Below are 26,022 nucleotides of genomic sequence, written 5' to 3' on the forward strand. Positions count from 1 at the left end.
TTTTGATTTCAGTGAATTTTATAAAGTAAATAAAGAGAAAACGGTTTCAGGCATTTTCCACCTTTGCTGACTCTAACTGAAGCCAATCCTAGAGTTATTTCCTTCCTTACTCTTTTTTTCCTCCTAGAATGTCATATCTAGCTTGCTTTGTATATCAGCAGCTTCTTCCTTCTCAGCCTTGTGTACACTGAACTGCCCTCAACCAATCAGTGAGGAGCAGGAATGTGGGAGGGGATATAACAAGCTTCCCTCTCCCCGGCAATATACCAGAGAGGTGCCAGGCTGAGTGAGATAAGATTCTTTACAGCAGACACATTTATGATTATATTGGAATGCTTGCAATGCAGGGTCAGCCTGCAGACTACATAATAAACACAGAACAGTGGGTAAATGGAATTGGATTTTATGGCTGACAACCCTGCTTTAAAGCAAACCTTTTTCAAACATGACTAGCTGGGCTTGTAGCTAGATTTTTAAATGTCTGCCTGGAGATAGATTTTAATGATCAGCAATAGATAAATATGAGCAACACTGATGGATCTGGAGAAAGTGCAATGTGTATATTGCTGTAAAGATCCTTTATGGCTCTGTAAACAGTTGTAAGTGAGGAATGTTCCACTATGTTCTGTAACTATCTATATATATAATAGACTAAGTGCCTGAACCTTGGAGCAAGAAGAAGAAGTACTTTGCATGAGAAAATTTATGCGTGCTCAATTACCAAGTTTAAGGCCTCTTTTCCACGGACTGTTGAGCTGTGTGCTCAGCGAGCAGTTACCAGGCAGCAGCTAGCAGTTACCAGGCAGCAGCTAGCAGTTACCAGGCAGCAGCTAGCAGTTACCAGGCAGCAGCTAGCAGTTACCAGGCAGCAGCTAGCAGTTACCAGGCAGCAGCTAGCAGTTACCAGGCAGCAGCTAGCAGTTACCAGGCAGCAGCTAGCAGTTACCAGGCAGCAGCTAGCAGTTACCAGGCAGCAGCTAGCAGTTACCAGGCAGCAGCTAGCAGTTACCAGGCAGCAGCTAGCAGTTACCAGGCAGCAGCTAGCAGTTACCAGGCAGCAGCTAGCAGTTACCAGGCAGCAGCTAGCAGTTACCAGGCAGCAGCTAGCAGTTACCAGGCAGCAGCTAGCAGTTACCAGGCAGCAGCTAGCAGTTACCAGGCAGCAGCTAGCAGTTACCAGGCAGCAGCTAGCAGTTACCAGGCAGCAGCTAGCAGTTACCAGGCAGCAGCTAGCAGTTACCAGGCAGCAGCTAGCAGTTACCAGGCAGCAGCTAGCAGTTACCAGGCAGCAGCTAGCAGTTACCAGGCAGCAGCTAGCAGTTACCAGGCAGCAGCTAGCAGTTACCAGGCAGCAGCTAGCAGTTACCAGGCAGCAGTGAGCAGATACCAGGCAGCAGCAAGCAGTTACCAGGCAGCAGTGAGCAGATACCAGGCAGCAGTGAGCAGATACCAGGCAGCAGTGAGCCGATACCAGGCAGCAACAAGCAGTTACCAGGCAGCAACAAGCAGTTACCAGGCAGCAACAAGCAGTTACCAGGCAGCAACAAGCAGTTACCAGGCAGCAACAAGCAGTTACCAGGCAGCAACAAGCAGTTACCAGGCAGCAACAAGCAGTTACCAGGCAGCAGCGAGCAATTACCAGGCAGCAGCGAGCAATTACCAGGCAGCAGCGAGCAGTTACCAGGCAGCAGCGAGCAGTTACCAGGCAGCAGCGAGCAGTTACCAGGCAGCAGCGAGCAGTTACCAGGCAGCAGCGAGCAGTTACCAGGCAGCAGCGAGCAGTTACCAGGCAGCAGCGAGCAGTTACCAGGCAGCAGCGAGCAGTTACCAGGCAGCAGCGAGCAGTTGTGAGAGTTTGAGAGCTATTTCACTGCCTATTCACAGTCCATGGAAAAGAGGCCTTACCCTAGCAAGTCTGACATTGCAAATCTGGCCTAATTGGCTATTCATGAGGCAATGCTTATGCAAATGCATGCACAAACCAATACCACAAAGCAGTCACCCTGCTACATGCTACATGAGCACTATCCGGCTTAGTGCACACCAGAGCGGTTCGGCAGCGTTTTGCGATCCACTTGCGGCTGCGGATACGCTTGGGTAATGTATTTCAATGGGCTGGTGCACACCAGAGCGGGAGGCGTTTTGCTGAAACGCATACTCCCGAGGTGAGGCATTTTTTGGATTGCGGAGGTGTTTCTGCCTCCAATGTAAAGTATATTAAAAACGCAAACCGCTCTGAAAAACGGCAGTTCAGAGCGGTTTTGCAGGCGTTTTTGTTACAGAAGCTGTTCAGTAACAGCTTTACTGTAACAATATATGAAATCTACTACACCAAAAACGCTTTACAAAACCGCAAAATGCTAGGTGAAATGCTACATAAAAATAAGAAAAAGCGTTTCAAAATCTGCTAGCATTTTGCGGATCTGCTAGCAGTTTTTGGTGTGCTCCAGGCCTCCAGGAGCGCCACGGGGAGGATTCCCAATGCCCCCTTTTTATACAACTGGGGGGAACGCAGGGTCCCAGGCTCTCTCACTGCCTGGAAACCACAGCGGCACCCCGGAGGGGGAGGCTGGGTGGCGTGGACATCTGGACGACCCCCCCCCCAAGTGTGGCCAGCGCCGGGGAGAGCCGTCTGCACCCACCTCCCAATATTAAAAACAGGCACTTACCTTAACGTCCATTGCGTTCTGCTACATGCGCATTAATTTGGGGGCACCACATGAGAAAGAAGAGAAGCATGGGTCACCCCGAGCTTTAGAGCTCAGGGCTGGCTCACATACAGCACTCCAGATGGGGAGGGGGGGAGGACAGGCGCACTCACTCCAGGGTTCACACCACCGGAGCAAGCCATCCACCAACTGCCTCCAAAGGATACAAACTGCACAGAATGCTTTCCATGAGAAAATTAATGCGCATGTAGCAGAACCCAATGGACGTTAAGGTAAGTGGCTGTTTTTAATATTAGGAGGTGGGTGCGGACGGCTCTCCCCAGCACTGGCCACGCTGGGGGGGGGGCGCTGTGGTTCCCAGGCAGCGAGAGAGCACTTTGCAGTATTGGCTTTTTGACCCTGCATAGTTTGGCATGCGAAAGCAAATGCATATTTGCATGAGCATTGCCTCATGAATAGCCAATTAGGCCGGATTTGCAAAGCCAGTCTTGCTAGGGTTAAACTTGGTGTTTGAGCACGCATACATTTTCTCATGGAAAGCCTACTTCTTCTTGCTTCAAGGTTGAGGCACGTACTCTATTAGATAGATAGATAGATGCGGCGTATGCTACGACGCGGGTTGTCTAGTACTGCTATAGTATACTAAACACACAGCTTCTGTTGCTGAGAAACAACCGATTCCTTGCTGGGGAAATTCCTGCATAAAGTGACCTTTGTTTTCCTCCAATGGTTGAGGAAATGTCTCAGACCAGAGCAATGCAATAAAACACAGCAAAATAACAATACTTGCTTTTATAACAAACGTAATGATCACTGGTTACCGTTGCAATTGTAGCTGCCTGCTGGGGATAATACAGAGAAGCACCAATTCCCATCAGTCCAAGAGGATAGATCACTTTCTTTATTCGTGAGCCTATTAACAAATGAAACATCCAGTCAAGAAACATTTAACAGGTAAATCTACTTTTAGTACAAAAAAAAAAAAAAATGACATCCTATTAGCTGAACCTTATCAAATATTACCCTTCAGTTTCATCCTGCAGTTGCAACTACTTTCTAACGTTGGCAAAAAACAAGCAATAAACAGTAATGTACAGTATTTTTTTGAATAACCAACATATGTAGCTTCAGCCCCATTTCCAGGAGCGGGGCGGGCCGGCGTCTGCCCAGGGCGCAGTGAGGGAGGTGGGAGCAGTGGCCCACTGGGACTCAGCTGTAGTGAGCGGCGGTGGAGATAGAGCAGCCCGGCGGCACATGATCCTTGCATGGAATCTGGAAGGTGAGTTTTTACTAACACCCCTTGCCACTGGGGGGACCCCGGGCAGAGAGAGGGAGGGGTCGGGGGCCCCTCTCCCCGTGGCATCCCATTGGGCCGCTGCTCCCCTCTCCTTCACTGTAATCCCCCAGCCTATACTGGGGAACCTATGGCTGCCTCGCTTATCCTGGGCACCTATGGCTGGCTAACCTATATTGGAGCACCTGTAGCTGGCTAACCTATCCTGGGGAACCTATACCTGGCTAACCTATACTGGGGCACCTATGACTGGCTAACCTATACTGGGGCACCTACAGCTGGCTAATCCATACTGGGGAACCTACGACTGGCTAACCTATACTAAGGCACCTATGGCTGGCTAACCCATACTGGGGAACCTACGACTGGCTAACCTATACTAAGGCACCTATGGCTGGCTAACCTTTACTGGGGAACCAATGGCTGGCTAACTTATACTGGGGCACCTATAGCTGGCTAAACTTTACTGGGGTACCACCTATGGCTGGCTATGTCATAGTGGGGCACCTATACCTAGCTAACCTATACTGGTGCACCTTTAGCTGGCTAACCTATACTGGGGCACCTACAGCTGGCTACCTATTCGGGGGGGCTAAATGTCGCACTGCAAATGATGTTCTCAAATCAGATAGTTCATCGGCCACCAAGCTGCTAGATGCAGGTGTACCTTAAAGTGGACCCAAATTAAAAATACAAGATTTCAGAAACGAAATCTATTTTCTAAATTATAATAATAAAAAATAGCAGCCCTTTTTCAGCTGCATGATGACAAATATAAAATATTTTACATTTATTGGAGAAACCCCTCCCTTCCTTTCAAATTGCCGGGACAGAATCCGGCAAACTGAAGGAGTAGATGGTGTCCAGCAAAGGAGGAATTGCTAATGGCTGCCACCTGTATAACCCTAGTTATGGAAAGAGAAGGGTGAAAAGCATGCACTGAAATGCTCATAGGCTTGAAGGAGTGTTTATTTATATTTGTATGTGTCAGAGTGGTGCAACTAAATATTTTGAATTAAAAAGAATGTTTGGTTTGGGTCCGCTTTAAGTGTTAGCAAGTGCCAGCAACATATGAGAAAATTAATATAGTGCAATTTATTCTGGGAAATATGTACACATGCAATTTACATTTTTCTAGATTTTCTGCCAGCGGAGGGGTCATGGAGCCCTGGAGCATCCAGAGATTTCCCTCTACAGTGGTAAGTATAAAGCTTTTTTTTTTCAATGCCTTCAGGTTTGCTTTAAAGTGGATCCGATATAAACTTCTACTAATTGCATAATTGTGTTCCTTTCATATAGTTTATAGGGCATTCCTCAAGCCAAATACTTTTTTTGTTTTGTTTTAATACTCTAATTCCCTATAAACTAAACAAGTGTCGCCCACAGCTTTTTAGAGTGCCTTGGCACTCTGGACTGAGTAGCAAGGGCTTATGGGAGCTCAGTCTGGGCAGGAGGAGGAGGAGATTACTAGCCAGAGATTTCAGAGGCAGAGGGGAGTAGGGACAGGGCCGGCGCTACCATAGAGGCAAAGGGGGCAATTGCCCCGACCTCTGTTGAGGTCCCCGCAGCGCCGACCCTGCTACATTTTGCCTGCTCACCCCGCTCGCACTGCTTCCCAGGGCCCTGAAAGTATAACAGCAGCCATAATTGACACAAGCCCCCTAGTGGCTGGACCGCACAATGCCTTCCAATCGGTTTCAGCACACAGACCATGCAATCTGTGGTCGCAATCGGTGCACCGAAACCGCTGGGAATTTGGCAGCCGACCGACTAGAAGGGAGCTTGTGAGTTACGGTAATACAAATTACACACTATTTCAGGGTATAACTGCCCCCACCTCTGTTCTAATGGGACAGAGGAACCGACTGGCTGATTCTAGACCTGCAAATAAAACGGTTAAACACACGCTATTTTATCTAGCTATCAACAATAGTAGCGACTCTTCAGAAGCCAGGGTTCAGTTTGTGTGGCTGAATAGCAGGGTAGCTGAACAAATAAATGACGTTAGCGTTGTTTATTAAAAATGCAATATAAATAATTAATATATACAGAAAATAATTAAAATCAACAATTATAGAGACATTAGTAGCCAGTATGAAAAAAGGGAAGAAAATACTTAAGTTCATGTGGAAATATGTCCTTTCTGGGAAAACACGTGCAGTTCTTTGTTTCAGCTCACGAGAAGATGGCCGCTGTCTGTCCTCAAGGCAGCAGCAGGCTCAATTGAAGATGGAATTGGAGGAACGCCCCTCCCTGTATGCACCCTGGTTTTATGGAAGCTAGTTTTGGGGGTGGAACAAAGCCAGCCCCCTCCGTTTCACAAACCAATCACAGTTCGTTCCCTCAGAGAGAGATTTAGGTTTAAACTTATAAAACGCTGTAATTCAAAACCGAGAAATGCCACAGTTGCGTGGATAACATATTAATATTCCTCAGATTATGACAATTCCCATGACATCAGACTTGATTAGGGTAGAGGGTCCAGTTCTTGGGAAGTCTAATAACTTGATTGTAGCGTACCCCTTGCCCTTCAAGACTGGTATCAAAAGGTTCAGCAAGACACTACAAACCCAATGATACAACTCACATAACTATCCGAGATACGGTATTCCATAAATAGGCAAAAAAATCATATACAGCATTCATTTTCTCTCTACTTCTGATGGAATCAGTCAGTCTGGTCTCATGCTGAGTTTATCCTGTCTCTTCAAAAGGCAATAACACTTGCCATTTGGGGCTTACTGCTGAAGAGCTTTCACACCTCGGTGTCACTGGCCAGGAAAGGGATTCTTTTGATCACGTTAATTAACCACACAGGCCTTATCAGAGAGCACAGGGGCAATGGCTGGCGGGCAGGGGGTTGGGGGGGCCCAACGCTACGGTTTGCCCCAGGGCCACTAAAACCGGTCCTGAGTAGGGAGGAGGAGAGGTGACTGAATTTGTCACATTACACACAAGCAAGCTGATAGCATCTCCAGCCCTCAGCATATGACAAACAGAACATGGCTGCACTCATTGTATCACAGGAATAAATAATCATAAACTATTGAAGCTGTCTGCAGCTAGATATGCTGTGTAAACTATCTAAACTTTAGATAAGATATATAGACAAGTTACTTGTTATAGTTAGTTTTTCATCTCGGATCCGCTTTAAAATGAGAGAATCTGCCACTGCAACCGACTATCAGTTACTGTAGGAGAATCTACGAACTACTACTCTGTATTGTAATTGAAAAAAGAAAAAGAAAGCTCCCTATACTTGCAGAAACAGCTGATTGAAATCTATACCCTGTATGGAGTCTCTTATCCCTGCCAAGGCATAGATTTCAGTCTCTAATTGCTGCATGCTCCTGATACTATTGCCACTGAACTCCGCTGTCTAATGACAGCTGGCCTCCGTGCCCCCATCTGGAGTCAATCACAGTTATCACAATTGAAAAGAGTAAAAAAAGGCTCTGTGGCCAGAGCATTAGGCCCGCTTCACACTGGCAATTAGTGGCAAACGGATACGCGATAACGGATCTGATTACCGGTCGACGGGATCCGTTTTTACTCCATTGCCACTCAGCTGCTTCCATTCCGATTCCCAACATTGCCCCTCCCCAGAGTGGATTTTGCCAGCTCGAATGGTCAGTTTCTTCACTAGTGTGAAGAAACGTTCAGTTTTCCCATTGCCCCCAATGTAGCGCTTCAGGATCCATTTCCTTTCCACTGGGCTCAGCGGTCATGAAAAATTGCTGCAGAAGGAAACGGATCGTGCGGAACAGATCATCAACAACAACAACAACAACATTTCTATAGCACTTTTCTCCCATAGGACTCAAAGCGCTTAGGCTCTCTCAGATTCAGTAATTGGTAGTAGAATGAAGTGTTAACACAACAAAATTATATTTCTGCAAATGCCAAACTGAACAGGTGGGTTTTCAGTCTGGATTTAAACACGTCCAGAGATGGAGCTGTCCTGATCTGCTGAGGTAAGGAGTTCTAAGATGTAGGAGCAGCATGACAGAAGGCTATTTCGAGGGACCCCTGAGGTATTCTACTACATGGTATCAAATCCGGGGTAAAGAGCTATAAAAAGTCTATTATGCCTTCATTACTCAATGCAGCCAAGAGCCTAGTACCCAGATATTGGAAGTCTCATATAATTCCTACGGTAAGGGAGTGGTGTGAGGTGGTAAATGGTGGCTGGATGGTGTAGTGGTTAAGGGCTCTGCCTCTGACACAGGAGACCTGGTTTCGAATCTCGGCTCTGCCTGTTCAGTAAGCCAGCACCTATTCAGTAGGAGACCTTGGGCAAGACTACCTAACACTGCTACTGCCTATAGAGCGCGCCCTAGTGGCTGCAGCTCTGGCGCTTTGAGTCCACCAAAAGAAAAGCGCAATATAAATGTTCTGTGTTTGTCTGTGTCTGTGTTTGTAAATAGGTTGTTGACATGTGATGAATTGCACTTTCTGAGAATGAATAAGCTAGATAAATATTATGTTAAATGGAGAAGGTGGTTAGAGTTCCAGGAAACCGAAAGATATGCAGAATTTCTTTCTTCTTAGAGGCTCGAATGATAAGAGTAATTATCCTATTCTCTTTGAACGATGTATTAAGCTGACTTTCCCTGGTAGATAAATAAAGATAATTAATGTTTAGTATAATGCTGGGAATACACGGCTCGATTGAGCCATTAGATGGCTCGACTGATAATTTTCGACATGTCCGATCACCCACCGGATCGATTCCGCGCTCGATACCACGGGCGGGACAATGGAAAAAAATAAGAAAAAAACAAGCAGAAGATAAGAGAATCGCCCACGGGGACGAGCGGGAATCGATCCGGCGGCATAATCGAGCGGTACAAACGTACCGTGTATTCCCGGCATAAGAAATATAAGATATGGATATACCACCTCTGGGAAGTTAAGATAAGGGATACTAGTTGATTTGTTTTTCTTTTTCTTTTGTTTTCATAGTGTAACTAGAATGATAAAATATTTGAAAAATGGTTCTTATTGTTAATAGAAAATAGGCTGTTTGTACGGTTTAATTTCTTGTATAGACTGGCCATAGTAAGCCACTGTATTTAGAAGATGGATGGAGTTTATGAATAACTTGTATTGTGGTTTTTGTAATATTTGTAGATGGAAATAAAAATAGAATTAAAAAAAAAAAAAAAAAAGAAGGCTCTGGGACCAAAGGTTTTCAGGTGGACTCTCGGTATGACAAGATTATTTGAGCCTGTGGATGTGAGATTGCAGGGATTGCTACGCAGCTGATTAATTCTAACAGGCCAATGAGAACGGATCCATGTATTAACATTGGATCAATTCGCATCCATTAGGATCTGTTCCGTTAGAATTTTTTTTCACCGCCAGTATGAGCCAAGCCTTATAGTCCAGAAAAAGTTAAACAAAATTTTTGTTCAGAAAATAATTTGCCGAGCTGGTTAACAAGTATTTTTCAGAGTACAGCCAGTTCAGTATATGTTGTATAATTATAAATACCAAATGGATGGAAAGCTTATTTATAGCTGTGGTGCAGCTTGCCCGAAAGACAGTATAATTATAAACACAGTGTAAGCGTAAAGACAGAATAATTACTACTTTGTTTAGTATAAACTGACCTCTTGCAAGGAATAAGCCAACAATTCCTGCAAATCCAATCAGGCCTAGCCTGGGGTAGAATCCGGGTGGTGCGTCTATTAGGTAATCATATGTTGCTGGAAGAAAGAAGAGTTGTGTTGGCATTTTTAGTTACACATTGAAAGAAGAGCCTTTTTTAATTGTCAAAGTGTCATAAGAGCTGTCCCATAAAAATAAAATGTTCAGCCTTGTCTTTGCTACTGCTAGGCTGCTGTTATACCATGTGACTTGTGTTACAATGTAAGCAGTCGGAATCCATAGTGATAACTATACAGCTACACCACTTTAGAACCCCTATGTAGCATGCTGGCTGGGAAGATCTAAACAGCCAGCTAAAAGAAGCAAAGACAAACAAACAAACAAACAAACAAAAAGATTAAAACCAACTGAATAAGAGTACCGTAACTTAACGTGGGATTAAACTTCTTCCATTAAAATGTCAGTACCTATTCATAGGTACCTAATTTTAATTCGTTTCCCACCTTTAAAAATGGACGACGCCCTGTTTTGATGCTGATCTGGCTGGCAGGGCATAGATTTCAACTCACCGTCGCTGCACGCATCCGCTGTTTTTGGCGCTCCCGCCGATCTCGCCAATGTCTTCCCGCTCACTCCCCTTGCCAGTCTCTATGATTGCAGAGCCATGTGAGCCGGTCAGGAGCAGATTTCACCGGCTCCTGACCGTGTCTATCAATGTACGCAACTCCCATTGGCTTACATTGATAGACACGGTCAGGAGCCAATGAAAGCGGCTGCTGACCGGCTCACAGGAACTCTGCTTTTATAGAGACAGCAGACTGAGTGGCCCAGGTTCCCGACGGTCGGCGGGTGTGTGCGGCGATTTGTCGGAATTCTGCAATTTCTGTACCAGCGGTCTCTGGCCCTTCAGGGGGCAGAGACCGCTGGTACTTAAGTGGTTAGTTTTGTATCCTGAGAGCTGTATATATTTACGGCCTATGGTGGCGCCGGCTGGGCCCAATAGAAATCACTGCGGGGAAGAAAATAGCTCTGCCTGGCCTCCTCACTGTGCTCCCCTGCCTCCTTGGCTGAATAGACTAGTCGCCATAGCAACGACTGACGCGTCACTGCTGTTCCATACCAAACTGAAAAATGTTATGACCACGAATACCAGGCACATAAAAGCCAGGCAGTTCAGGTCAGAACAGCGGTGGTGTGCCAGTCATTGCCAAGGCGATGCATTGCGAGGAAGTGGGGAGCTCAATGAGGAAGCCAGGAAAAGAGTGTCTACTGGCCGGCAATCATTTATATTGCCAATAACTAGAGCAGTACATAGTTGTACTGCTCTTAGGATATAAAATTAAACATTTTTTTAAGGTGGAAAACTATTTAAGTAACTTTTATGTACCTAAGAATAGGAACTGAAATTGTAATGTGAGAAGTTTAATCTCATTTTGAAGCTTCCTTTTCATCTTGAACAGTTTCAATTAAAGCATACCTGAAGAGTAATAACATATAAAAGCTAGGATTGCATACACATCCAATATTGATTGGCCAATAAATTACCAATTTCACCACCTCCATGCAGTATGAGGACCAACAGATTTTGAATACTACGAGCAGATTGCGTAGGTATTATGTAGGTAAGCTCTCATACAACATAAATGTGGTAAAACTGGCCAATCAAAATTGGAGGTGTGTACCAGGTTTTAGATACTTACCTCATCAGTGGGAAGCCTCAGGATAGTTAGAGCACAGGCGTCAAACACAAGGCCTGCAGGATTGCTTTAAAGGACAACTGAAGTGCGGAGTCTGGAGCGCCTGACGTCACTGGAAGCAAACTGCAGCTTGTGAGCCGGTTAAACAGCGGGGAGAAGCGGAAGCGCCGCAACGGAGACGGGACGCCGATATCCGTGAATGGAGGTGACACCGCAAGGCTATGAGCAAGCCTGATATGCGCCTGATCCATCTTGGTTATGTGAGTGCAATCAAATTGCAGGGCATTGGCAGCTTATGACGGTTTTACACTATGTTTGTGTTTTTATTGTGATTTTTTAAAAGTGATACCTTCGATTAAAAGTTGTTGGAAACTTGAAGTAGCTGGATCTGTGGCTGGTTGATTTACGTGAGAGACCCACCTGAAAACTGGGGTGGATTGCATCTGGTGAGCCTTTCATCTTAAGGGGGTCGTGTGGATAGTCGCACTGTATATGATGCACGAGTGGAGCACTGATTTTTCACTGTGGTGGCATTTATCCCTATGGTTCTAGCAGTAATGCACTATGTCGAGATTTAATTGATTTTGCAGGTTGGATATTGAAGAAGAGGAGCGCTGTCTTCATATTAATACTAAAGACTTGCTGTGGATTATTGATAGCGAACACTCTGAACTCATAATTGTGATATTATACATGCTGGGATTTATATCGGACTTGGTATGGTGCTGGTGAGCGCATTCTGCACGAATTTAAATTGTGCTGCATAAAAGACCGCTGTTGAGCGTGTGTATGGGGCTTAAGATACTAAAAAACAAAACAAAAAAACTTGTCTGCACCCTTAAACAGAACCCGAGGTGAGGTTCTGACAATGCAATCCATGTACAGAGGCTGGGTCTACCTATACTGCCCAGCCTCTGTTGCTATTTCAATCCCCCCTAAGCTCTGCTATCCCCCATAAATCACAGCCGCGCTGTACGGGCTGTGTTTACATCTGTACTGTCACTCTGCATGCTCCCCCCGCCTCTTGCATAGCTCCGGTCCCGCCCGCGTCCCTTCCCTCCAATCAGCGGGGAGGGAAGGGACGCGGGCAAGGACCGGAGCTATGCAGGAGGCGGGGGGAGCACGCAAAGTGACAGTACAGAGATAAACACAGCCCGCTGTGACACACTGTGTGTCGGCAGCGCGGCTGTGATTTAAGGGGCATAGCAGAGCGCAGGGGGGCTTAGGGGGGATTGAAATAGCAACAGAGGCTGAGCAGTATAGGCAGACCCAGCCTCTGTATGTGGATAGAATTGTCAGAACCCCACCTCGGGTTCTCTTTAAAACACAATATATGTGAGTCTCTCATACTACAGTCAGGGGCGTAGCAATAGGGGGGTGCAGGGGTAGCGACCGCATCGGGGCCCTTGGGCCAGAGGGGCCCCAAAGGTCCCTCCCTCAACTACAGTATTAGCTCTCTATTGGTCCTGTGCTCATAATAATCACTTCTATAGATACATTGAATAGTGGTAATCACTAACAAACTGTTCCCCACCCCCTTCTTGCACCTCTGACACTGTAGTTGCCTTTGGCAGGTTTTGGTGCGCCGTATCAATTGTCATGTATACAGTGCTTGGGGGGCCCCATGTAAAACTTGCATCGGGGCCCACAGCTCCTTAGCTACGCCACTGACTACAGTGTGTCATTAGGACAGGCTTTCAAGCAAGTGTGGAAGGCCTAATATGAGGGAACATGCAGGCGTACGATTCGCCGCCCAGAGACTTGGGCGCAGGATACAAGAAGGAATATGGCTGATCCTGCAGCTGCACAAGTTCCCGCTGGTGTTAAATACTATTTCCCCTCCAGGCCACCATAGATGGTGGTGAATGAAATAATTCGGCTTCCAGCAATTGCTGGAGGCCGATTTATAGTGTTTTAAAAGTAACTTCAGCTCTGTCTTCTGATGGCGCCGAAGTTAATCCCTGTGCGCCTCTATAGCCGTAATTCCTATTACGGCCTATGGTGGCGCCGGCTGCGCCCAAGTCTCCTGCGCTGGAATAGCAGTGTTCAACATGCAGAGTGTCCAAAAATTTAAATAGATACGTTTCCATAACGGATGGTCAATGAGATGCAAATAATTCTGAATTGATGTAAATGTATATGCCAATTTTATGTAAATACATTTATGTAATTTTAGGTAAAATGTATGCAGCTTGAAACTGCTGCTGCACTGATTGCATTAAGCTGAAATAATACCACGTTTCCCCACACAAGCATGGAATACAACCCTTTGTACATGGAGTAATCTGGTCAGTGTTCAAGGGAAGAAAGAGGTTTATTGATTCAATATAAACTTAAAGGAAGCTGGTTTTAAGTAAAAGATAGTTAAGCAAATTGAGATACCTTTTGAATGTGCCACTGCGGTTTCCACCTTTGGCTTGCTCTTTGTATAAACATCCTGCAAAATGAGACAGTAAATATTATGGTGTATACTTGAATATAAACAGACTTGAGTGTAAACCAAGTCCTACATTTTTACCAGGAAGAACAGGTGAATATAAATATTAGAGCATGTACAAGCAATTTAGTAGCCTACTGAATAAAGAATGGAAAACATATATAAAAAAAATCCTTGTAGACTTGTGTATTAAGACACAGCATCTTGTTTCTAGTATCTTTGAACCTATGTTATCCTATTTTCTTTGGAAAATCAAAATTAAAGAATCTAAAAGGACAACCGTGGCAAAAATAAACGGATGAGAAATACAATTGTATTTATCCTCAGTCTCTTAAAAATGACTTTTTTTTAGATATCCCAGTTTTACTTTATATTTAAAGTGGATCTGAGATAAACTTTTACTCATTGCATAATTGTGTTCCTTTCATATAGTTTATAGGGCATTCCTCAAGCCAAATACCTTTTTTGTTTTGTTTTAATACTCTAATTCCCTATAAAAGTAAACAAGCCTCGCCCACAGCTTTTCACAGTGCCTTGGCATTTTCAGACAGTAGCAAGGGCTTATGGGAGCTCAGTCTGGGCAGGAGGAGGGGGAGGTGTTACTAGCTTTTGATTTCAGAGGCAGAGGGCAGGAGGTAGGAGAAGAGGGGACTGAATTTACTCACAGGTAAGCTGATAGCATCTCCGGCTCTCAGCCTGTGACAATGTGACTAAAGGTCCGTACACACGCTGGACTGCAGGCAACGACGGGTCCGTCGTCACTTCCTGCTGGGCGGGCATTCCAGCAACAGTCCGGCGTGTGTACAGTCTTGTCTGCAGACTGATAGGGCTGTTTGTGAGCGATCCGCCCGGCGGATCGCTGAGAAACAGCCTTATCAGTCCGCCGACAGACTGTACACACGCCGGACTGTCTGCTGAAAACACGCCCAGCAGGAGGTGACGACAGACCCGTCGTTGCCTGCAGTCCGGCGTTTGTACGGACCTTAATAGCCCTCATTGTATCACAGGAATAAATATTCATACACTGTTGAAGCTGTTTGCAGATAGATATGCTGTGTAAACTATCTAAACTTTCGATAACATATATAGACAAGTTACTTGTTATAGTTAGTTTTTCATCTCAGATCTGTTTTAAATCTAGCTTTTAAGTTTTTACGGTTTCATCATCTCTGCTCAATGATACCTTCATTAAAGTATGTCGGAGCTCAAAACTATGAATTATTGACCCTTTTTATCTCTTTCCTGCTATCAGAAGCCATTTACTGACAGGAAAGTATTTTATGGATGTAATTACTTATCAGTAAGGGTTATGCTAAAGTCTGACCCGGACAGAAACTGTCACTTGCATACCTGATTATTTCAGGCAGAGAAAGAAAAAAGGAACACAATTTGTGTGCAATTTATTTGTGTGCTTGGCACTGTACATACACATGTCTATCTCATGTCACGTTTTACCTCGGTTGTCCTGTAAGAAAAACAGAAAAGAAAAAAGTGTGACCATGTAATTTCACATGACCTCACAAAAAATAAGGTTATTGCTCAATCTGAAAACATCTGAAACCACAAATAGAGAAATAAAGCAAAAATGCAAGTCACCAGATCACTCTAGGCCAGGATTTTTATGATATGAATATACAGCTATGCAATCAGGTCAAAAGTCACCCTACACTCAGTGTTATTTAACTAATCATGAAGCTATTAAGGACAGAGCAATCAATGAAGGCTCTTTAAAGTACCATTGTTCAAAGCAGGTTAAATGGGTGCCTGAAATGCCTGGGCACCTCCGTAAGCTGCAATGCAATATAAGGTATTGGTAGTACCGAACTCCAGCTAGCTAGCAGCTATTACCTCTTGTGGTCGCTTGGCTATAGTATGGTTGTGTGTTCCTAGTTAGTGTTAGCGGTAGGCAGGGGGTCCTTAGTGTAGGTAGGAGGTAGGTTAGTGTTAAGCGTAGCTGAGGTGCGTTAGTGTGAGAGAGAGGTTATGGAAAGCAGTAGAGTATCAGTAACTTTACAGAAATTCTACTATTGGTATCACCTGGCACCTAAATTCTCGGGGCTTTTTTTTCAATGTACGCCCATTGTTTTCCCCAATATCTAGCTATGGTAAAGTAGGTCCTACCTACATTTCACTCATTTTTTTGTAAAATGGGATAATGCAGGGCAGGCAGCCTTTGAAGTGCCTTCTCAGAAGAACATCCGATCCCTGCAATGAGACCAGTTTCTGGGCAGCTCACATTGGTCTGACTACCACTGACTTGCTTTAGGCCGGTTTCACACAGCCGACCTGCGGTTGTAGTGCGGTGTGATCGGCTGCTCGCAACGCTCCACCAACAAAAAGCCCATGGAGAATACTGAAGCAGTGCACGGTAATTGCTATTCTGGCTGCAAGCCAAGCAGGAAGTGAGGCTCTCTAGCACTCACTTCCTGTGGGCAAAAATAGAATTGCGTGGAAGTGTATTGAACAAATACGATTCCGCTCATGTGTGCAGTAACACGAACGTCAAATAAAAAAAAAGCCGCATTGTCATAGACTTGCATGACTTCTGGTTCGCCGCAAGTCGCTGCACATGTTGCCCAGGAACGCACTGTTGCTTTTGCAGAGAAACGGGCACTTCCAGCAGAACGCATTGCACCATGCAAGGTATGAAAATATGAAAATCCCCATGGACTTTCATTGGCGTAGCGTTGGCCTGTGGCAAAATAGGCCAACGCAATGCGCTAGTGTGAAAGGGGCCTAAGGGTTCTTTACCATATAAAGTATCTGTGAGGGAACACAGGCATTAGGATTTAAGTGGTTCAAAATGTCCATCATTATGTTCTTACAACTGTTTTATTTTGAATATTTTAAGTATTTCCATAGAGCCATATCAGTTGATACCTTGCAGTGAAGAATGCCAAAGCAGCCTGAAACAGCTGCCTACAAGTGGCTTTATAGGCTATAAACCAGCAGTACTGGATGTATGACCTTATAGCAGTGACAGATTTAAGTGACAGGATCCAAAATGAACATAAACCTTGGCACTTTAACCCCCGTGGCGGTATGAAAAATTCCGCCAGGGGGCAGCGCAGCAGGTTTTTATTTTTTTATTTTTTTTTTAAATCATGTAGCGGGCCCAGGGCTCGCTACATGATAGCCGCTGCTCAGCGGCATCCCCCCAGCCCCGCCGATCGCCTCTGGCGATAGGCAATCAGGAAATCCCGTTCAAAGAACGGGATTTCCTGGAGGGCTTCCCCCGTCGCCATGGCGACGGGGCGGGATGACGTCACTGACGTCAGCGACGTCGGGACGTCATTGGGAGTCCCGAACCACCCCTCGGCGCTGCCTGGCACTGATTGGCCAGGCAGCGCACGGGGTCTGGGGGGGCCGCGCGCCGCATCAGATAGCGGCGATCGGGCGGGGGCCGGCGGCGATCAGAGTGCTGGTGCAGCTAGCAAAGTGCTAGCTGCGTCCAGCAAAAAAAAAATTATGAAAATCGGCCCAGCAGGGCCTGAGCGGCACCCTCCGGCGGCTTACCCCGTGTCCAGCACGGGGTTACCGCTAAGGAGGTTAAACTCTGCCTCTCAAAACATGCCCCACCACAAGGTCTACCACAACTTTGCTAGGACAGAGAAGTTAAAGAGGAACTTCAGCCTAAACAAGCATACTGTCATTAAGTTACATTAGTTATGTTAATTAAAATAGATAGGTAATATAATCTCTTACCCACAGTGTTTTAAAAGAACAGGCAACAGGCAAAAGATGGCAGCCATCTTTTTGGTTGAAAGGAGGTGACAGGAAGCATGAGACACAGTTCCCACTGTCCTGTGTGCTGAGCACCTCTCCCAGTTGCTAGGCAACGTGAATAACAACATAGGAAATCCCATCATGCTCTGCACAGCATAAGGGAAAAAAGCCCTGGCTTTTTTCTTTGATGGGTGGAGCTTAGCTAAAAATGCAGCTAAAAATGATGCTTTGGTAAGAAAAACAATGCTGTTAAACTGTTAAAGAAACACCAAGCCTTTTCAGTTCTGCTGAGTAGATTTTTAGTCCGGAGGTTTGCTTTAAACTTAATTATCATGCCAACACTTGCAGGCTGAGTAAAAAAAAAAGCCCCTTAGGATGCAGAGACACGCATAATTACTGTCAGCTGCAGGGATCAGGAATTGATTCCTCGGGTGACAGTTCGGGGCCGAGCGCTGTATCGCTATGTTGCTATTAAGGGGGAGAATCGATGTTGGCATGGCGTATGACAGAGCAGCTTTGAGCGAGAGGGGTAAGTAGGAGCGCTGTGTGCTTTCCATGTGACGATCTGGCACTCTGGATCAGTTGGCAATGCAACCGCGCCACCCCATACATCGACTAGATTCATGGCAGAGGAGGCCCTGGCCAAGAACAATCTATGATATTTATGGGGCTTTATACACTAGAGATGGTTAATGAGTACATAGATATACATACATGACCACCTTCCATTCTACAGTACATTACAAGTAGTCCCCGGTTAACGAACGAGATAGGGACTGTAAGTTCGTTCTTAACCTGAATCTTTTCTTAAGTTGGAACACTGTACCATCTCTATCCCCTGTACCTCTTCTGTGCCCCCCAGTGCCTCCAGTGTCCCACTCTGCCCTCTGTGCCTGCTTATACAAGTTTAAAAGCCATTTTTTCTTTGAATTTTTTGAAGTCCAATTTGAAAAAAACATTTTTTGACTTGTTCCCACGGAGACACAGAATCCATGCCGTTCGTTTCGGCGGGTGGTTTAAGTCGGGCGTTCGTAAGTCGGGGGCTACCTGTAATGTAGTATTGGATATCACTATTGTTCCCAGAATATCAATATAAGTCAGTCTACTGACCCCCCCCCCCCCCCCCCCACATATGCTGGAGAAAGGCACCAGGGATAGGCGTTAGAAGATGTTTCAAACTATTCTATTATTGGGCAATGGGTAATATGATAGTAAAATACAGTATACCGTAATTGATTTGTACTGATATTTTACCATCACTAAACCTAACCCTATTTATCAATGCCTAACCCTAAACAACCCCCCCCCCCCCCCCATTTCCAAACAATATTCGAACTGCATTCGCCACTAAATACCTGCGCTGCTTATATCTGCACTGCCTTAATACGAAATATTTCAGGCACTCAATGTCAATTAGCATTGCAAACTGCGGGGCACCCATTTTACTGCAGTGCCACCAGCTCCTAAATTACCTGCGTCATCCCTGCTGGGCATCTATCGCTCTCCAGTCATAGGTGAGTCAGGGATCAATTCCTTTACATATGGTACTACAGTCATGTGCGTGAATCTTACATGGGTTCAGTGCTACCATTGCATTTAATTGAATTCACAATTGAAGCAATTCAGCGCTCTAATGAAACACATTGAAGAACCAATGCCTGTATGCTAAACATACGGCACCACTGGCTGTAGTGAATGGGGTCTGCATTATATTGCACATCAATGATGCGCACAATGCAGTGTCCATACACTGCAGTAATGTACAACCACCGCATTCCTCTAGCTTTAACCAGTCTTTAGTGAGTTTAATAAACTGAACTCTGTCTCCCTGCTGACACAGTCCAAACTTCACGTATTTTTATCTACTGTTTATAGATATGTGAATATGGCAGCAGTTGCTAATCAGTACAGTGTGGGAAAGAAGTATTTGGTCCTCTGCTGATTTTTCTCATTTGCTCTCTGAGCAAGTAATGACCAGAGTATAAGGGACTCAATTCCCATTAATCGCGATCAGTGCTTTTTTAAAGCACTGTATCGCAATCACGCCAGAATCGCGGGCAAAAATGCTGCAGACAACACATTTTGTGATTGCCGCTAATTGCGAAATGCCTACGACCGGAGGCAATTGCGGCAGTGAGATCACTGCCATATGGTTACAATTGCGCTATCGCTTTAAATAGCACTTTGGTGATTAGCGGGAATCACCTGCTAATCGCCCTGGTGTGAATGGGCCCTAATTGTTGCTTATAGGCAGCATTCCTCCTCCTCCTCCAAACACAGCGATTTGAGTTGTTGCAAAAGTGCTACATTTTGGTCTCTTCTCTGATTACTGGAAAACTGCAGACGGCCTGTCTTGTGGGCTCTGCAAGATTTGAGTCCTTAGGTTGTTACCAATTGTTTTCTTTGTGACTATGGTCCCAGCTGCGCTAAGATCATTGATAAGTTACCCCTGCTTGGAAAAATATGATACCTCATTTTATTCAGGTTTAAAATATTTTCATTATGGCAGATCCAACTGCCTTCATAGCTTACCCACTGGTAAAAAATAAAATATGAAACTAAACTAAAATTTAGCGAATAAAACTCAGCGATACTATGATTTGTGTGTTCTCCATCATCTGAGCAGCTGTCCTTGTGTTCTTTGCCTGGTTACAATCAGATACTTTAAAGGCCACTTTATGAACATGAAAAAAAGACGTCTTTTTAAATGGAACATGAATTAAAAGACATCCTTTTAAAGGGAACTTGAAGGGAAAGGCATATGTTGATGGCCATATTTATTACCTTTTATACAATACCAGTTCCCTGGCAGTCCTGCTGATCTATTTGGCTACAGTAATGTCTGAATTACACCAGAAACAAGCATGCACCTAATATTGTCAGAAACACCTGATCTGTTGCATGCTTGTTCATGGTCTATAGCTAGAAGTATTAAAGGCAGAGGATCAGCAGGACAGCCAGGCAATTAGTATTGCTTAAAAAGTAAATCAATATGGCAGCCTCCATATCACTATCACCTCGGGTTCACTTTAACCACTGACCAGTTCCTTTGGGATCAGGTGAACTGGGTGCTGGCTTAGGCAGTTATATATAGACTGCAATGTTAAATTGGGGTCTTAAAGCACTGAAATGGGTAAGATGGTAGCTGATCAGTAGTAATTGGCTATTGATAGCCAATGGCTAGTACTTCCGAAGGGGAGGTTAGTATTAAGCATTAGGAGGGTAACATACAAACTCCTTGCAGATGTTGACTTGGCTGGGATTCTAAACGACGACCCAGCGGTGCAAGGCGAGAGCGCTAACCACTATGGGCTAACCACTAACCTCCCCTCTTAGGCTAGGCATTAGGAGGGGAGGTTAGTGCTAGGCAACAGGAGGGGGTTAGTGTTAGGCAAGGCAATAGGAGAGGGTTAGTGTTAGGCAAGGCATTATGAGGGGATGTTAGTGTAAGGCAAAAGGCAGAGGAAGTTAGGTAAGGCATTAGACGGGGAGGTTAGTGTTAAGCATTAAGAGGTGGTAGTGTTAAGTATTAGGAGCGGAGGTTAGTGTTAGGCTTTAAGAGTTGGGTTAGTGTTAGCCCATGTTCACAGTGGGACGTTGCGTTGTGCTCCCAGTGTAACAGGAATGAAACGCAACGGAAATAAAAAGTTGCATCGCACGTGTTGTGTCGCATACAATGAAGCATACAAGTCAATGAAAAGTACGCTTCATGCTTGTACCTGGTAACGCGCACATTTTGCGTGCAGTGCCTTACCATACTGCACGGCGTTGTACCACAACGTATCCACCGCACTGTGAACGTCGCTATAAGTGGTAAATTGCTGTGCGGCAAGCCACCTTACAAACGCAATTCTTCCTCAACACTATGAAGAAGGCCTTAGGCAGGTAAGTGTGAGAATAGGGGACAAGGTAAGTCCATAGTAATATATTGGTAATACTATATTACCAGTATTTTAACTATCAGGCTGCTCCCAGTTCATCCGATACCTTTGCATTATATACTTGTTACTCTCCCCATTAACATCTTCTTCCCCATTTTTACCATTATTTTCTTTTACTATTAAAATTAAACAGTTCTAAAGGGAAAAATTCACAATATAATGTAGGGGCTATAAGAGGTAATAAAGTTACTGCTGAATCAATTGGACATAACTAAAACATCAGCTGTTATCTGCTCAGCTATGCAGTGACATCCACAATATTCTTTGTTCTAAATAAATGCTACACTGACCACTGGCCCTTCAATTTGAAACAAAGTGAAGTGTATCTGTTTAGTTAGCATGTTTAAGTTATTCATTAAATGCCAGAGTTAGGCAGCTGAGCAGACACAAATATTGGTTTAGGCAAGGGAAACATTGGAAAGGTTTCCTCTGAGAAGAATGTGCCTACATGTAACCATAGCAAAATGTGCTTACCGCCTGAAGGAACTAAGCCTTTAAAAATTGCAGTCTCCGTCCTCAAACAAGAGCCCGACTAAATCATAACATGCTGTACCTTGCCAAACAATTCCATTCTGCTACAAGGAACATCTTATACAAGTCACTGAGCTGTGCCATTAACAAAGCTTTCGACTTAAGCACAGAAAATATGTGCAGAAACTGCTTAGTGTGGAAAATGATTATAATAAGGAGTTTACACACGTAGGTGGTCCGCTCTTTTACTTACATAATAGTACACTGTATTTTCCATCATCTACATTCAGACTGCGTAATATTACAAAGGCAAAGAGATGTTCTGATTTGGTCTGATGCATAAAACGATGTAAAGACTTGGTGGAATTGCTTACAGGTGAAACTCGAAAAATTAGAATATCGTGCAAAAGTCAATTTATTTCAGTAGTCCAACTTAAAGGGAAGGTTCAGGGACAATAAAAGAAAAAAAAATCCAAATCCACTTACCTGGGGCTTCCTCCAGCCCGTGGCAGGCAGGAGGTGCCCTCGGCGCCGCTCCGCAGGCTCCCGGTGGTCTCCGGTGGCCGACCCGACCTGGCCAGGCCGGCGGCCAGGTCGGGCTTCTTCTGCGCTTCACTATGCGTGTCACGCCGGCGCGCTGACGTCATTGGACGTCCCCTGGGCTGTACTGCGCAGGCTCAGAACTACTGAGCCTGCGCAGTAAAGCCCGGAGGACGTCCAATGACGTCAGCGCGCCGGCGTGACACGCATAATGGAGCGCAGAAGAAGCCCGACATGGCCTGTCGGCCCCCGGGAGCCTGCGGAGCGGCGCTGAGGGCACCTCCTGCCTGCCACGGGCTGGAGGAAGCCCCAGGTAAGTGGATTTGGATTTTTTTTTTTATTGTCCCTGAACCTTCCCTTTAAAAGGTGAAGCTAACATATGAAATAGGAACCCTTTGCAGGTGTTCTGGATTAATTAGCCAATTAGAGTCTGACACTTTGAGCCTAGAATATTGAACATTTTCACAATATTCTATTAGTCTGAGATTTTGATTTTGGGGTTTTCATAAGCTGTAAATTATAATTATCAACATTAAAACAAAAAAAAGGCTTGAAGTATCTCGCTTTGCATGTAATGAGTCTATTTTATTTATTAGTTTCACCTTTTAAGTTGAACTACTGAAATAAATTGACTTTTGCATGAGATTCTAATCTTTTGTGTTTCATAGGAGAAAATGTGCACACTTCTTGCACCTGTGTGGCAGCGAGGGGTTGAGTTTAAGTACATGGTGTCATAAGGGAAATTAGCGGCAAAATTTGTTTTTCCTGTTTGTGTTCATGGGATTTATTGCCTGGAGAGGGAGCAAGTGCATTTCTCCCAAATGGGTGACACCAACAGTAAAAATCCCAAATGGGTTATAAACCTCTTCCACTCCGTTTATTATAATTATAATTCTACAAAAATAATACTCAAACAGAAAAAAAAAACTATTGGGTAGAGGTTGTCTTTAAAACTAATGTCAGGACTCTGTACGGTTTCTGAGTGCTTTGTGATTTTAAAGAGGAACTCTATTGAAAATAATGTAACAAAAAAAGTGCTTCATTTTTACAATTATTATGTATAAATGATTTAGTCAGGGTTTTCCTATTGCAAAATATTTCCTCTCCCTGATTTACATTCTGACATTTATCACATGGTGAAACAGCTGTTATTTCCCACAATGCAAAAAGGCTCCCGCAGTGTGATGTCAGCACCATAGTCCTGACATCACACTGTGGGAGGGGTTTCACCACAATATCAGCCATACAGAGCCCCCTGATGATCTGTATGTTAAAAGGAAAAGATTTCTCAAGGGAAAGGGGGTATCAGCTGCTGATTGGGATGAAGTTCAATTCTTGGTTACAGGTTTCTCTTTAAAAGCTCTTGCTAATGTTATCCTATGTGTGTGTGCACACTGGAGCATTAGCAAGAGCTTTTAAAATCTCTAGCGTTTAAAAAGCTCTTGTGGTGTGCATTAGCCCTAAAAGAGCAGTCTTAAAGGACACCCAAAGCAAAAAGAAACTAATGAAATTAACGATTGTATCTATCTTCCTTCTCCTAAAAATGACTTTTTAAGATAGTCCACAGCTTTAGTTTATGTTTAAATCTACTTTTTAAGTTTTAACTGTTTTATTGTTTTTGCTCAATGACACATTCATTGAAGTATGCCAGAGCTAAAATCTATAAACTATTGACTCTTTTTATCTCTTTCCTGCTCTCAGAAGCCATTTTCTGCTAGGAAAGTGTTTTATAGTTGGAATTTCTTATCCGTGAGGGTCACACTGTTGTCACTTCCTGTCTGAGTCAGGACTGAGTCAGCCACTCACATACCTGATAGTTAACTCTTTCAGGCAGAGAAAGAAAAAAAGGAACACAGCATAGTTATTAGTGTGCTTGGCACTATACATACCCATGTCTATCTCAACATGTCACACGTCACTTCGGGTATCCTTTAAAGTGGCCGTACACTAAAAGATGGCCACCAGATTTGATCATCAGATTGATCCCTCTTAGATCAAATCTAATCTGAAAGGGATCAAATCCTTCCACACACTAAGCAAATATTTTCAATAGGTTTCAGCTTGAAATCTAATAAATATCTGTGGAGCTGCGCACTGCTTGCCCCCAGGTCTTCCCCATCTAATACCCCCCCCCCCCCCAGCCACGCAGGGTATAGAGATGCAGAGCTTACACTCACCTATCTGCCAGCGTGTCTTCTCTCCCTGTCATACCTTTCCCAGGATGCCTGTGTCACATGATAAATACTAGAGACGCTGTAGCATGTACCTTATGTGACCAATAGAGTCTGCTAGTGTTTGACCTCTTGTGCTTGTTACATGACATAGACACGACAGAAGAGAAGAAACAGTGAGGAGCACCCGGCAGGGATGGAGAGAAGACATGCATCGGCAGATAGGTGAGTGTAAGCTCTGTTGCCAACACATTGGTTGTCCTGTAATCAAACACTGGTACTGCCGCACACCTGACAAGATATCTTCTGTCTGGAGTGATCGGCCAAACCCAGATGGAAATTGATTGGGCATCAAGAAACATTGATAAGTGTATGGCCACATTTAGCTTGAATCCTATTTTACCTTGATAGATGGATGGTGTTGCTTTAGGATGCACAGAAATGTGCGCTGATTCTGCGGCTTATCCTATGGACTGGAATGGAGAAGATCCTATTAAGTTAGCATAAAGCTGCTGTTAGCATGCTTAGAGCTCATTTAGAGAAGCAGATCATCTTTTGTTTCTGGTGGTCTTCTAATTAAGGATCTGCTGCTTTACCGTTGGGAAAATGTGTTCCATTCTATTCTATAAGACTGATGGGTACAGCACATGCGGCCATTAGCAGAGTTTGTTCAGTATTGTAGCTACTTAAAGGACAACTGAATTGAGAAGAATATGGAGGCTGCCATATTTATCTCCTTTTAAACAATACCAGTTGCCTGGTAGCCCTGCTGATCTATTTGGCTGCAGTAGTGTCTGAATAACACCAGAAACAAACATGCAGCTAATCTTGTCAGATCTGACAATAATGTCAGAAACACCTGATCTGCTGCATGCTTGTTTAGGGACTATGGCCTAAAGATAGCCAGGCAACTGGTATTTTTTAAAAGGAAATATGGCAGCCTCCATATCACTTTCACTTTAGGTGACCTTCAAGTAGCTACTACTGCATGGATGGCAGGGTGGTGTAGTGGTTAGCACTCTCACCTTCCAGCGCTGGGTCCCTGGTTCAAATATCAAAATACCAGCCAGGGCACTATCTGCCCAAAGTGTGTATGTTCTCTCTATGTCTGTGTGGGTTTCCTCCAGGCACTCCGTCTTGCTTCCACATCCCAGAAACATACAGAGAAGCTAATTGGCTTCCCCCTAAATTGCCTATGACACCATACATATGCCTATGTCTATGTATAGTGTAATACATACCATACAATTTTCTGTTCGATTTTTCTGGTATGCTGGGAATACACGGGTCGTTTTTGTGGCAGATAGATGGTTAGATAGATAATTTCTGACATGTCCGATCTCTCGTTAGATCGTTTTGCCGCTCGATTCCTGATAGAGGTGAATGGAAAGATATGAGAAAAGATAGCGGAAGATAAGAAAATCGAGTGGAGGATCGAGCGGCGAAATCAATCGAGCGGAAAA

The 26,022-nt window shown here is 44.5% G+C and overlaps 1 protein-coding gene across 1 annotated transcript in view; it reads right to left on the bottom strand.

Moving 5' to 3' along the window:
* Positions 1-26,022, bottom strand: part of APOO (apolipoprotein O) — a 104,724-nt gene that overhangs the window by 21,772 nt on the left and 56,930 nt on the right. The window contains exons 4-6 of the mRNA XM_068270060.1: positions 13,656-13,710; positions 9,579-9,674; positions 3,491-3,582 (exon numbers count right to left, since the gene is read on the bottom strand). Coding sequence (XP_068126161.1) covers positions 3,491-3,582; positions 9,579-9,674; positions 13,656-13,710 — 243 coding nt within the window. The remainder of the gene's footprint in view (positions 1-3,490; positions 3,583-9,578; positions 9,675-13,655; positions 13,711-26,022) is intronic.

The sequence above is a fragment of the Hyperolius riggenbachi genome, chromosome 2, assembly GCF_040937935.1.
Source record: "Hyperolius riggenbachi isolate aHypRig1 chromosome 2, aHypRig1.pri, whole genome shotgun sequence".
NCBI lineage: Eukaryota > Metazoa > Chordata > Amphibia > Anura > Hyperoliidae > Hyperolius > Hyperolius riggenbachi.